Raw genomic sequence first — 13,627 nt, forward strand, 5'->3', positions numbered from 1 at the left:
CACATCAACAGAACACAAACCAACATGAAGGCACAATGTTCGACAGACAAATAACTAGAAACCATAAAACTAATCCACAGTAATCAGTGGCTAACTAACTCACCCCGCTCATGTTGGGCTGGTTATAATGAGGGTTCACTGTGTTACAGTTATTACTGGGCTCCTACAATACAGACAGAGAGAAAGACATTTATATAAGTGCAAAACATGCTGAGCTGAGTGCCCAACTAGGTTGGCAGATCACTTGGTTTTTGAACAAAGCAATTGGTAGTTTTAATAAACAAAGAGGTTTCCAGTATCAGAATATCCACAGAACTTTAAGTATTCTAAAGGCTTCTTAAATGGACCTTGTAGAACTGTCCCGCGCCACTGGACGGGTATAGTTCTGGAGTCCCGGGCTGTCCTGGCATTCTCTGAGCGGGGTAATGGGGTGAAGACAGGGCTCTGGTGGGGGTAGAATTAGGGTATTGCCCCTGTTGAGAGGAAAACTGCCCATTTGGTCCATACTGCTGCCCCCCATAGTTCCCCTGGAGAAAAACAAACACTCATTTAAATGCCAGGTTTTGTTTTTTTGTTTGTCTTGTTTTGTTGGCAATTTATAGGCCATTTTTATCTACAAAAGGGCAAAAAACATGTTCAGTTACACACACAAAGTGTTTAATCAAAATAAATGTTTAACCCCAGATACAGTCTGCATATGTTGACTGCCGTCTGCAATTTTTCCCACCCAAATTGAAAAGTTCACCTTACAAACACAGTAGACTAATTGCAAAATATTGGTCTCATTTTACAGAAATCCCCCCCCACAAAAAACCAAACAAACAAAAAAAAGTTAAAAAAAAGATTACAATACTTCATAAATAATATTGCATGTTAATAATTTTATGATGAACATACAAATAATAAAAAATATTAAATATATTTTTTTTGTATAATAGTTAAGTTATATATATTATATTAAACAGTTAAAAAAAAATTAACCCCTTATACGCTGCAATTGAAAACATTGCTAAATATTGGTCTCATTTTATAGAAAAAAACCCTAAAAAAAATAAATAATTCCAATATTTCATAAATAATATTACATTTGTTTACAGTCTTATGGTAAACGTACAAATTAAAAAATATGTGTATATTTTAAAATGTTGTATTATAAATTAAATTATAAATATTAAACAGTTAAATATATTTTTTTAATTCTTTACACTCTGCAATTGCAAGCATTGCAAAATATTGGTCTCATTTAATAGAAAACACCCTAAAAAAAATAAAAAAATTCCAATACTTCAAAAATAATATTGCACATGTTTAAACTCTTATGATGAACAAACAAATAAAAAATAAAAATGTTCAACTATTTTCAATATATAACAATTTTGTATAGTAGTTAAATTATAAATATTATATTAAACAATCATAAATAATATTGCATACATTCACAATCTTATGGTAAACATACAAATTAAAAAATATGTGTATATTTAAAAATATATAAAAAAAACTGTATTATAAATGAAATTATAAAAATGATATTAAACAGTTAAAAATATATTTAAATCCCTTACTCTTTTAAATTGCAAAAATGACAAAATATTGGTCTCATTTTATAGAAAACCCCCAAAATTTAAACAAAAGTTTCCAATTATTCCTAAATAATACTGTGTGCATTTACAATTTTATAATGAACATAATAAATTATCAAAAATACATTCATATTAAAAATATTAAAACCTTATATTTAAAATTAAATTATAAATCTTATATTTAAAATAAACAAATTACTAACCACTAAGTTGTTGATCACATTAAAGCAAAAATAAAAGTTCTGTGGGGTCTGCTTTATGATATAATATGCAAAGTGTGCATATTTAAGATGACTAATTTGCATATTTTAAAAGATTAAATGGGTAAAGTCACTATAGTAAAATATATATATATATATATTTTATGTGTATTTTTAATATGGCAAAGTTTCGTTTTGATAAAAGTAATTTAATGACTAAGATGATGTAATTTCCCTCACCTCTCCCGGATATGGTCTCTTCACCCCCTGCATGGGTCGTGGCCCGGGACCGTAACACTGCTGTGGCATCCTCTGAGGATGACCCCCGTACTGCCCCATCTGTGCCATCTGCCCTCGAGGCTGCCCCATGTTCATGCCCCCTGCGTTCATGGCCCCAGGCATGGCAGGGGGCCCCCGGGGGCCGGGCTGATTCATAAACTGAGTGCTGTACGTCTGGGTTGGTCCCATCTGAAAAGACGAACACATCTAGAACACAAACAAACAAAGGAATTTCACACATAATGCATCAAGCAAAACATTTTTGTATAATCAAACAGTGAAAATAATTGAATTCATTTGGTATCATGAATATAAAAGTTCTTACCGGGCCATACTGATTCATGTCCTTGTGTTGCGTCTCCTGCAAGGCGGCAACAGTTGCCGTGGCAGTGGCTGTTGCCGTAGCAGCAGCAGCAGCCACAGCAGCAGCAGCAGCAGCAGCAGCTGGTTGGCTGAAGTCAGAATGGGGGCGTGTCTCTGAAGACATGCCCATCCCACCTGTGGAGTTAGGACCGCCCCCATAACTGTGAAAGAGAGAAAGAGTTCAGAACTTCAGTAAACATAGACCTATCTATCTATCTATCTATCTATCTGTCTTCCTACCTGTCTGTCTGTCTGTCTGTAAGCCGGTTCTTTCGAATCTACAGCATGAAACATACAGCGTGATCAGTGTATTTTGATTCCCGAACAAATGACTCTTAAGATCCGGTATCTTATGAATCAACAGTGCAACAAATGTAGTACGGTTCCAGAACAAATGACTCTTATGATCTGGTATCTTTTGAATCTACATCGCAATCAACGTAGTCTGATTCCTGAACAAATGACTCTTACGAGCCGGTTCTTTTGAATCTACAGAATGAAAAACACAGTTTGTCCATTGTAGTTTGATTTTAAAACGAATAACTCTTATGATTCAAATCTTTTGAATCTACAGTGCAACCAATGTAGTCCAATTCCTGAACAAATGACTCTTATGATCTGGTACCTTTTGAATCTACAGCACAAACAATGTAGTCTGATTCATCAACAGATGACTCTTACGAGCCGGTTCTTTTGAATCTACAGAATGAAAAGCACAGTTCATCCAGTGTAGTTTGATTCCAGAACGAATAACTCTTATCATCCGAATCTTTTGAATCTACAGCACAAACAATGTAGTCTGATTCATCAACAGATGACTCTTACGAGCCGGTTCTTTTGAATCTACAGAATGAAAAGCACAGTTCATCCAGTGTAGTTTGATTCCAGAACGAATAACTCTTATCATCCGAATCTTCTGAATCAACAGCGCAACCAATGTAGTCCGATTAATGAACAAATGACTCTTGTGAGACAGTTCTTTTGAATCTATAGCATGAAAAGCACAGTTCATCTAGTGTAGTCTGATTCCTGAACAAATGACTTTTAAGATCCGGTATCTTATGAATCAACAGTGCAACAAATGTAGTACGATTCCAGAATAAATGACTCTTATGATCTGGTATCTTTTGAATCTACATCACAATCAATGTAGTCCGCTTACTGAACAAATGACTCTTATGAGACAGTTCTTTTGAATCTATAGCATGAAAAGCACAGTTCATCTAGTGTAGTCTGATTCCTGAACAAATGACTCTTACGAGCCGGTTCTTTTGAATGTACAGCGCAATCAGTTTATCCCAATTTCTGAACAAATGATTCTAATGAGCCAGTTTGTTTGAATCTATAGCATAAAACGAACACTGTGACCAATGCAGGCGATTCCCGAACAAATGACTCTAATGAGCCGGTTCTTTTGAATCTACAGCATGAAACAGACAGCACTTCCAGGAAAGGACAAATAATCCTCAAGAAAGGTTCTTATTTTTTCCTTTGATTTTGTTTTGGACAAGTTTTTGTGAGATTCACCTATTTATCTATAAAAAGAAGATACTGACCTGCCCCCAAATCCTCCTCCGCTGGGGTAGCTGCGTCGCCCGTACATGCCCTGTTGCATGTATGCTTGACTAGGGTTACCCTTAGAGGAAAACTGCTGCCCAGCAAACTGCCCCGGGTTCATACCCCCATTACCCCCTGCCATTGCATTCATATGGCTGTTTGTGTTGACCATGGAGTTCCCCAACACCTAAACACACAATGTTATGACATGGACTTAAAGTGCGAGGAGTCCACATGTGTGTGTGTGTGTGTGTGTGTGTGTGTTTAAATACACTCTTACTTGTGTCTGTGATGTATTGGTCACACCCCATACAGTGGTTACCACAGAGACAGAACCAGATGGTTGATTGGTGTTTTGTTGCCAGGAGACAGAGTCATATTGAAACGGTGCATCACTATGGAAATGTAAAGAAAAAGATGTATGAATGTGCATTACTATATGAATAAGTGTGGATGTGTGTGTAACTCAAGATGGCGCCGAGTATGGCTGCTGCGTTGCGAGCTCCGACACAACTTAGCAATGGTTTGTTTGTTTTGTTTACAATTCTTATGTTTCTTGTCTTGGATGTTGCCTGCCTTATTGTCTACGACAGACAAACACTTTTGGACATTGGCTCAGCGATCTCACACCGTAAACCGGACTTCACATTCCTCAATGCCGACCCGCTGTTTACAAACACGCAAGCGGAGCCCTTTGTCTGGGCAGCACGGCCGCGGAAACGCAGGAGGAAAAGGGGAAACAGAGCCGGCGTTCTCATCAGAGTAAGACGCCGCGCAAATCGACCCCCGCTACCCACTATTCTACTGGCAAATGTTCAGTCTCTGGATAACAAGCTCTGCGAGCTGAAAGCGCGGATCTCTTTCCAACGAGAGACGAGGGACTGCTGCGTTATCTGCCTTACGGAAACTTGGATGTCTGCGGAGATTCCAGACTCAGCCATTGAACCCGCGGGGTTTTCCATGCTCCGAGCGGACAGAGCGAAAGACCTCTCAGGTAAAACTAGAGGAGGTGGTGTATGTTTTATGATCAACAAATCCTGGTGCGATCAGAGGAACATACATTCTATCAAGTCTTTCTGTTCTCCTGATCTGGAATTTCTTATGCTTCTGTGTCGACCATTCTGGCTACCGAGGGAATTCACAGCGGTCATTATCACTGCTGTGTACATCCCCCCACAAGCCGACACAGACCGGGCACTCAAGGAACTGTATGGGAGTATAAGTGAGCAGGAAACCGCGCACCCTGAGGCCGCGTTCATTGTGACCGGGGACTTTAATAAAGCCAGTTTAAAATCAGTCGCACCAAAATATCACCAGCACATTAGTTTCAACACACGAGGGGACCGGGTTTTGGACCATTGCTACTCTCCGTTCCGGGATGGCTACAAATCCCTCCCCCGCCCACCATTTGGAAAATCGGACCACTCTTCCATTCTGCTTCTGCCCGCTTACAGGCAGAAACTGAAACAGGAAGCACCCACCCTCAGAACGATCCAGTGCTGGTCGGACCAATCAGACTCTACGCTACAAGACTGTTTTGATCGCACGGACTGGGAGATGTTCCGGTCCGCCTCTGATGACGACATCGAGCTTTACGCTGATAGCGTAATGTGCTTCATCAGAACGTGTGTAGAGGAAGTGATTCCGACCAGAACTGTGCGAATCTATCCGAATCAGAAGCCGTGGATCAACAGCGATGTTCGCGCAGCACTTAATGTGCGGACCTCCGCTTTTAATTCCGGGAACGCGGAGGAGCATAAACAAGCCAGTTATGCCCTCCGAAAAACTATCAAAACAGCAAAACGCCAGTACAGGAGTAAGATTGAGGGACAGTTTAACACCACCAACTCTAGAAGCATGTGGCAGGGAATTAACATCATCACGGACTTTAAAGGGAATAAAAACTCCGCCATGAACACCGCTGCCTCTCTCCCAGATGAGCTAAATACTTTTTATGCTCGCTTCGAGGGAAATAACACCGCCCTCGCGGAGAGAGCTCTCACGGCCGAAGCTACAGAGGTTAGTTCACTCTCCGTCTCTGTAGCGGATGTAACCCGATCATTCCGACGGGTGAATATCCGCAAAGCCGCGGGTCCAGACGGCATTCCGGGCCGCGTCATCAGAGCGTGCGCGAACCAGCTGGCTGGTGTTTTTACGGACATTTTCAACCTCTCCCTCTCTTTGTCTGTAGTCCCCACATGCTTTAAAACATCCACCATTGTGCCTGTTCCAAAACAATCGAAAATAACTTGTTTAAATGACTGGCGTCCTGTTGCTCTGACCCCCATCATCAGCAAATGTTTTGAGAGACTAATCAGAGATTACATCTGCTCTGTATTACCACTCAATCTTGACCCGCTGCAGTTTGCTTACCGTAACAACCGCTCCACTGATGATGCCATTGCATCTACAATACACACTGCTCTCTCCCACCTGGAAAAAAAGAACACTTATGTGAGAATGCTGTTTGTAGACTACAGCTCAGCATTCAACACCATAGTGCCCTCCAAGCTAGATGAGAAACTCCGGGCTCTGGGCTTAAACAGCTCGCTGTGCAGCTGGATCCTGGACTTCCTGTCAAGCAGACGCCAGGTGGTTAGAATAGGCAGCAACATCTCCTCATCACTGACCCTCAACACTGGAGCCCCGCAGGGCTGTGTTCTCAGCCCACTACTGTATTCCCTGTACACACATGACTGTGTGGCAACACATAACTCCAATGCCATCATTAAGTTTGCTGATGACACGACGGTGGTAGGTCTGATCACTGACAATGATGAAACAGCCTACAGAGAGGAGGTGCACACTCTGACACACTGGTGTCAGGAGCACAACCTCTCCCTCAACGTCAGTAAGACAAAGGAGCTTGTGGTGGACTTCAGAAGAAAAGACAGAGAACACAGTCCCATCACCATCAATGGGGCACCAGTGGAGAGAGTCAGCAGCTTCAAGTTCCTGGGTGTCCACATCACAGAGGAACTCACATGGTCCGTCCACACTGAAGTCGTTGTGAAGAAGGCTCATCAGCGCCTTTTCTTCCTGAGACGGCTGAGGAAGTTTGGAATGAACCGCCACATCCTCACACGGTTCTACACCTGCACTGTGGAGAGCATCCTGACTGGCTGCATCTCCGCCTGGTACGGCAATAGCACTGCCCACAACCGCAAAGCACTGCAAAGGGTGGTGCGAACTGCCAAACACATCATCGGAGGTGAGCTTCCCTCCCTCCAGGAAATATATACAAGGCGGTGTGTGAAAAAAGCTCGGAGGATCATCAGAGACTCCAGCCACCCGAGCCATGGGCTGTTCTCACTGCTACCATCAGGTAGGCGGTATCGCAGCATCAGGACACGCACCAGCCGACTCCATGATAGCTTCTTCCCCCAAGCAATCAGACTTCTGAACTCTTGATCTCCCACGATCAAAATACATCATCCCTGCACTTTATTACTCTTTTATCTCACACCGGACTGTCATAAATTATATTACTGTCATTATATTATGTCTCTCTTAACAACTGACTATCAACCGACAGCCTGAATGTCAATACAGTACAATACTGTACATTCTATATATATACTTTTTTCATATATATTTTAATTTTTATTGAATAATGTGTATCTATATAGTATCTATATAGTAAAAAACAAAACAAAAAAAAAACAAAAAACAAAAACAGCATATTGTATACTGTGCAATGTATGTTATTATTGTATATTGTTGAGTGTAATTGTGTATAACAGATGTTTAAATTGTGTTGTGTTAATTTGATGTTTTAAGTTGTGTAATTATGTATAACAGATGTTTAAATTGTGCTGTGTTAATTTGATGTTTTAAGTCGAGTTTAATTATGTATAACAGATGTTTAAATTGTGCTGTGTTAATTTGATGTTTTAAGTCGAGTTTAATTATGTATAACAGATGTTTAAATTGTGTTGTGTTAATTTGATGTTTATTGTAGATTGGCGTATGTCTCATCACTGTCACGACTGCTATGTTGATCGGAACTGCACCCAAGAATTTCACACACCATTGCACTTGTGTATATGGCTGTGGGACAATAAAGTGATTTGATTTGATTTGATTTGATTTGAACTGACCCGTGTGAAAGCGGTTTGATGTTGCTGATGTTTGGTTGCATCTGGTTCTTCATCACCGACGGATTAGTCGGTCTGTTCTTCTGGTGGCGCAGCAGTAAAAGTCGACCCAGATCCTCACACCATGAGGACAACAGAGCTATAAACACACATACACACTCACATCAACTTTGATGGATAAGTCTGCACGCATTTGTTAATCATTTTGAGACTAATTTCATCCCATACACTGCACAGAGAATTGGAGGTCCACATGTTTGAAGATTGACATGGCAGTTATTAGTGACATAAAACTAGCACAGCTAAAAACGGAAAGAACTATAATTATTGAAATTAGACAGGTTTTAAGAATCCATACTTTTAAAAAGCATTTAAAGACATATTAAAAAAATGACAAGTTATAATTATGTGTGAATATTTATTTTTTATATACTTTTGTCTAAATTAATGTTTTGTATTATTATTATTATTATTATTCAATTTCTTTTCATTAAATTTTTTTTATTATATTTAAAAAAATAGCATTTAGTTAATGTGTTGGTTTGTGTGAGTGTTTATTTTTTTATTTACTTTGGTGTAAATTACAGTTTTACTTTATTTTGATTTTTTTAATTCTTTTAAAATAATTTTTCCATGTTATTTTCTTAAATTAGCATTTGGTTGATATGTTGGTATGTGCAGTAGTATGTATGTGTTAAAGTTTAATTGTTATTTACTTTTGTGTAAATGAATGTTTTACTTTTTATTATTATTTTTTTAATTTAAAATGTCTTTTAATTAAATTTTTTTTTATTATGATTTGGTAGATATGTATATATATATATATATATATATATATATATATATATATATATATATATTTTTTTTTTTTTTTTTTGGATTTTTCACCCAATTTGGAATGCCCAGTTCCCAATGCGCTTTTAAGTCCTCATGGTGGCGTAGTGATTTGCCTAAATCTGGGAGGTAGGGGACGAATCCCAGTTGCCTCCGCGTCTGAGACCATCAACCCGCACATCTTATCACGTGGCCTGTTGAACGCGTTGCCATGGAGACATAGCGCATGTTGAGGCTTCACGCCATCCACCGCGGCATCTGCGCTCAATTCACCATGCGCCCCACTGAGAACGAACCACATTATAGTGATCACGAGGAGGTTACCCCATGTGACTCTACCCTCCCTAGCAACCGGGCCAATTTGGTTGCTTAGGAGACCTGGCTGGAGTCACTCAGCACACCCTGGGATTCGAACTAGCGAACTAGTGAATTCCAGGGGTGTTACCCAGCGTCTTTTACCACTGAGCTACCCAGGCCCCCAGTTGATATGTATATAGATTTTTTTTTAATTTTGTGAAAATGATTGTTTATTTATTATTTATTATTGATATGACTTATTATTATTAATTATTATTATTTATTAATATTACTTATTATTACTTATTATTTATTATTCATATTACTTATATAAAATGTCCTTTAAAATGTTTGAAATAATTTATTTTAATGCAGTCACTTCCTTAGACTTTTAATTTCTAATACGTGAAGCACTTTGAGCTGCACTTGAAGTATGAAAGGTGCTATACTAATAATAAAAAAGAACAACATTTATTATTAATTTTAGTAAGCACATAATGCTGCAAATGACCAAACACAATCAAGTATTCTAGAGAGCTTTTACAAGTGAGTTTAATGCTGGTTTCTCCTTTTAGATTATAATCAGATGATCAAACACTTTTCCAGTACATGTTAATGTCATTCAGTAATCCGAAATGTACCCTATTGTCACAGTTCGTCTCACCTGTGCTGCCTTTACTCGTTTTTAGTCTTCTTTACAATAGCAACAGCCTAATATTCCAAGATCTGTGTTCTGCATCCTGTGCGATAAAGTGGATACTGAAGAGAAAAACCTCACACACCCTGTCTAGACCATCTTCAGTCTATTTTCAGTCAGTGCTGTTCTGAGAACAGAATCATCCTCAGACCGTAACACAACCGCTTCACACCACCAGCCAAAAAAAACAAACAAAAAAAACTCTGAGATTTGTGACTTCCACTGAAAGCTGCTGGACCACGAATATTTAAAGAGCCCTTTTGACTTTAATTCATGAGCTCATCTCATAAATCACTGCTGTAATACTGTAAAGAATCCTCAAAAAAAGGTATTGAGACAATCACAGAGTCTCACCTGCTGATTTGGGGGTAAATTTGTCCCTGTTTGCAGCACAGACGGCCAGTAATCGATACCCCAGTTCCATGTCATAGCCCTGCTGCCCCGCCACTCGACTCACCACCTGAGAGAGCATGAACAGAGATGAAACTACAAACAAACACCAGAATTCACAAGTGCATAATTCATGCAGTCATATCATACAGTAACAGGTCATATATTGTCATGCTGCAGGGTAATGGTGGTTTCGGGGGGGGTTAAACTCTGAGGCCTGTTTCCCTTTGAGACACAGACATAGAGGAAGCCGTCTCATATTTCTGTCTTAATTATAGTGAAACACAGATGACACCGAGATATATGTGTGTGTAAAAGGTCTAATTAAACATGTGAGGGAGGTTTGGTTTAATCTTTATTCCACACGCTCTTTAAATGCAGCTTTTATTTTTAAGTTCAAATCACAGTGAGGGGCACATGAGAGGAATGAAGTTTCTGCTCTTTTAGTTTCACTCTTTTTCAGCCACAATTCACTCCAACACAACATTCAGATTCAACTGTTCATTTGAGAAAGCTTGTTAAGAGAGTTACCACATATAACATCATAATAGCAAAGCACAGAATGGAATAAATTAGAATACAACAGATCAGAACAGAAAATTATAGAACAGAATTAAATACTATAAATTAGTGAATAATAGAATAGATTTGATCAGAACTGAAACGGGTAGAATCAAATAGAACAGATCAGAATAGAATAGATCAGAGTTTAATAGAATAGATCTGAATAAAACAGATTAAAGTAACAGAATAGAAGAATAAAATACAATTCAACAGATCTGGGCCTGTTTTCACAGAAAATCTGAAGGCTAAATGTAGCTCGTAACACGGAAATTTAGGAGCAACTCTTAAAAATTAGGGGCGTGTCACTTTTAATTTTAGGACTCGAAAATTTTTCATCTAAGTGTGACTGATAAAGCATTTTAACACTAAAAGTAGCTGCTAAACCCACAACAGTTTAGAAGTCATCCTGAGGATTTCTAACTCCCTAAGAGTGACTCACAAATGATCTAAAGCATGTCTGCTGTCATCAATCCATATTAAAAACAATATATTAGAATATTATTATGACATTGACCGTTTAAAAATGTATCGCCTGAATCTATCTATCTATCTGTCTGTCTGTCTATCTATCTATCTATCTATCTTCCATCCGTCCATCAGTCAGTCCATCCATCCATCCATCTATCTATCCGTACATCCGTCCGTCCTTCTGTCCGTCTGTCTATCCATCCATCCATCCATCTTCAATCCATCTATCTATCTATCTCTCTATCTATCTATCCATTCATTTATCTATCTGTCTATCTATCTGTTTGTCTGTCTTACTGTCTATCCATCCATCCATCTATCTATCAATCTATCTTCCATCCATCCATCCATCTATCCATCTATCTACGTATCTATCTATCTATCTTCCATCCATCCATTTATCTATCTTTCTGTCAGAGTTTTTTGCTTTAATGTTATATTTTAGCCACTAGAGGCCCTCATTGTGTTTCATTTCAGTTTCCCACCATTGTTTCATGTTATTGTTTTCACATGTGCCTCGTTCTGGGCTGCATATTTAAGCTGATCACTTCCTTTTGTTTCTTTGCTTGGTTATTGATGTTCCTAGCCAGTTGCTGCCGTAAGTCTGCTCTAGTTCTAAGTTACTAAACTTTGAATGCCTTTTGGATTGTTTTTTCCCTGTGTTTGTTTTTGCTGTTTTTCGGTGTCTTTTTCCTGAGTTCTTTGGAGATTATTTTTTCCCTCCTTTTGGATCCTTTTTGGACGAAAGATTTTTCTGTTTTGTGGTTGTTAGTAAGAAATTGCTTTTTGTACCCTTTTTGCTATTTTTGTTAATAAACTCTTCTGAGTTCATTTAAGAATGCGTCTGACTATTGGGTTCAACTCCCTTCTGTGGCTCAGTGGTGGAAATTAAGACTCTTGCGCAAGAGACCCAAGTTTGAATCCTGGCTCTGGCAGAATAACCGAGCCACATTATGAACCCAGAGACGCCTAATGCTCAAAAACTCCTGGCCACAATTGCTCAGCAGGAGTCCACAATCCAACACCATGAGTCAGCATTAGTTCAGCAGGAGACTGTGATGGCTAAACACTCACAAGTGCTGTCAGATCTCATAATTTCTGTCCGTCAGATCCTGGACCGGCTGCCCTCTATTTCAGCTACTGCTTCTACTGCTGCCTCGGTACTCCTTCCGGATTCTCGAATGCTCTCTCCTCTGATTGAACCTCGTCTACCTCCACCACAACATTTCTCAGGTGATCCCAGTGCATGTGATGGGTTCCTGACTCAATGCTCTCTCACATTTGAATTACAACCATTTTCCTTCCCCTCAGATCGGGCCAAGATCACATATGTTATCACCCTCCTTTCTGGCAAGGCTCTTTCTTGGGCAACAGCGGTCTGGAAGGCACAGACACCCTTCTGTTCAAGTTATTCTGTGTTTGAAAAGGAGTTCAAGCGAGTCTTTGACCACCCCCACAGTGGCCGGCAAGCCTCTAAGAGACTTCTCACCCTCCGACAAGGTAATGGCAGCGCGGCCGAATATGCCATATAGTTTTGGACAGTTGCAGCAGGGAGCGGCTGGAACGACGAGGCCCTCATGGTGTGTTTCCTGAATGGTCTGTCTGAGGCAATCAAGGATGATATGGCTACCAGAGAACCTGCTCGTGATCTCGAGACCCTCATGGATCAAGCAATCCGGCTGGATAATTGCCTGAGGGAGAGAAGACTGAACCGGCCATCTGTTTCCACATTGTCTGCCAGTCCAACACTTGCTCAAATGCTACCAGTGCCCCACGAGTCCTCGGAACCCATGCAATTGGGAAGGACTAGGCTTTCCCCATCTGAACAAGACCGTCGCATGAGAGACCGCTGTTGTCTATATTGTGGATTGTATGGTCATTTTCGCTCCGCCTGCCCCGAGCTTTCGGGAAACGCCCAGTCCCGTACAGGCAAGGAAGGACTGTAACGGGAGTTACACGCACAGCTTCACCTTCCAACTCTGGATTGTTCCTTCCCATCACACTCACTTGGGGAGATCAAAAACACCAACTCCAGGCATTGATTGATTCTGGTGCTGCCGGGAATTTCATGGATATTTCCTTTGCCAAAAGTCTCCAGATTCCTATTAATTCCCTTCCTGCCCCCCTAACTGTGACAGCCTTGGATGGAAGAACGTTAGCTCCAGGGAAAATAACCCACCTCACCTCTCTCCTTTGTCTCGTCACTTACCAGCACCAGGAGAGAATGTGCTTTCACCTTATACAGACTCCAGAGTTCCCTATTATCCTCGGTCACCCCTGGCTCCTCCAGCATAACCC

At 40.0% G+C, this 13,627-nt stretch overlaps 1 protein-coding gene across 2 annotated transcripts in view; it reads right to left on the minus strand.

The window, feature by feature from the left end:
- Nucleotides 1–13,627, minus strand: part of LOC127423507 (zinc finger MIZ domain-containing protein 1-like) — a 62,700-nt gene that overhangs the window by 18,032 nt on the left and 31,041 nt on the right. The window contains exons 5-13 of one of the 2 annotated variants that reach the window (XM_051667875.1): nucleotides 10,262–10,367; nucleotides 8,083–8,218; nucleotides 6,356–6,415; nucleotides 4,263–4,377; nucleotides 3,982–4,169; nucleotides 2,388–2,586; nucleotides 2,024–2,269; nucleotides 348–527; nucleotides 104–163 (exon numbers count right to left, since the gene is read on the minus strand). In XM_051667875.1, coding sequence (XP_051523835.1) covers nucleotides 104–163; nucleotides 348–527; nucleotides 2,024–2,269; nucleotides 2,388–2,586; nucleotides 3,982–4,169; nucleotides 4,263–4,377; nucleotides 6,356–6,415; nucleotides 8,083–8,218; nucleotides 10,262–10,367 — 1,290 coding nt within the window. The remainder of the gene's footprint in view (nucleotides 1–103; nucleotides 164–347; nucleotides 528–2,023; nucleotides 2,270–2,387; nucleotides 2,587–3,981; nucleotides 4,170–4,262; nucleotides 4,378–6,355; nucleotides 6,416–8,082; nucleotides 8,219–10,261; nucleotides 10,368–13,627) is intronic. The other variant, XM_051667876.1, reaches the window with a different exon arrangement.

This window comes from Myxocyprinus asiaticus, chromosome 32 (genome assembly GCF_019703515.2).
Source record: "Myxocyprinus asiaticus isolate MX2 ecotype Aquarium Trade chromosome 32, UBuf_Myxa_2, whole genome shotgun sequence".
Taxonomy (NCBI): domain Eukaryota; kingdom Metazoa; phylum Chordata; class Actinopteri; order Cypriniformes; family Catostomidae; genus Myxocyprinus; species Myxocyprinus asiaticus.